The 985-nt window shown below is 47.2% G+C and overlaps 1 protein-coding gene across 1 annotated transcript in view; it reads right to left on the bottom strand.

Moving 5' to 3' along the window:
* Positions 1–10: 10 nt before the first annotated feature.
* The window catches only part of LOC106512258 (uncharacterized), a gene marked incomplete at its 3' end in the record, with an annotated part of 2337 nt that continues 1362 nt past the window's right edge, over positions 11–985 (bottom strand). Inside the window, exons 2-3 of the mRNA XM_014000921.1 lie at positions 868–966; positions 11–694 (exon numbers count right to left, since the gene is read on the bottom strand). Coding sequence (XP_013856375.1) covers positions 11–694; positions 868–966 — 783 coding nt within the window. The remainder of the gene's footprint in view (positions 695–867; positions 967–985) is intronic.

Below are 985 nucleotides of genomic sequence, written 5' to 3'. Positions count from 1 at the left end.
CCTTATTAACTGTGGTCTCCTTGTCTCTGCCCACCTTATTAACTGTGGTCTTCTTGTCTCCGCCCACCTTATTAACTGTGGTCTCCTTGTCTCCGCCCACCTTATTAACTGTGGTCTTCTTGTCTCCACCCACCTTATTAACTGTGGTCTTCTTGTCTCCGCCCACCTTATTAACTGTGGTCTTCATGTCTCCGCCCACCTTATTAACTGTGGTCTTCTTGTCTCCGCCCACCTTATTAACTGTGGTCTTCTTGTCTCTGCCCACCTTATTAACTGTGGTCTTCTTGTCTCCGCCCACCTTATTAACTATGGTCTTCTTGTCTCCGCCCACCTTATTAACTGTGGTCTCCTTGTCTCCGCCCACCTTATTAACTGTGGTCTTCTTTTCTCCACCCACCTTATTAACTGAGGTCTTCTTGTCTCCGCCCACCTTATTAACTGTGGTCTTATTGTCTCCGCCCACCTTATTAACTGTGGTCTTCTTGTCTCCGCCCACCTTATTAACTGTGGTCTTCTTGTCTCCACCCACCTTATTAACTGTGGTCTCCTTGTCTCCGCCCACCTTATTAACTGTCGTCTTCTTGTCTCCACCCACCTTATTAACTGTGGTCTTCTTGTCTCCGCCCACCTTATTAACTGTGGTCTTCTTGTCTCCACCCACCTTATTAACTGTGGTCTCCTTGTCTCCACCCACCTTATTAACTGTGGTCTTATTGTCTCCGCCCACCTTATTAATTGTGGTCTTCTTGTCTCCACCCTACTTATTAACTTACTGTGGTCTTCTTGTCTGCACCCTACTTATTAACTTACTGTGGTCTTCCTGTCTCCGCCCACCTTATTAACTGTGGTCTTCCTGCCTCCGCCCACCTTATTAACTGTGGTCTTCTTGTCTCCGCCCACCTTATTAACTGTGGTCTTCTTGTCTCCGCCCACCTTATTAACTGTGGTCTTCTTGTCTCCGCCCACCTTATTAACTGTGGTCTTC

The sequence above is a fragment of the Austrofundulus limnaeus genome, unplaced genomic scaffold (assembly GCF_001266775.1).
Source record: "Austrofundulus limnaeus strain Quisiro unplaced genomic scaffold, Austrofundulus_limnaeus-1.0 Scaffold5208, whole genome shotgun sequence".
In the NCBI taxonomy this organism is placed as follows: Eukaryota; Metazoa; Chordata; class Actinopteri; order Cyprinodontiformes; family Rivulidae; genus Austrofundulus; species Austrofundulus limnaeus.
The sequence above is the reverse complement of the archived record's forward strand: the minus strand, read 5'-3'. Positions and strand labels throughout refer to the sequence as shown.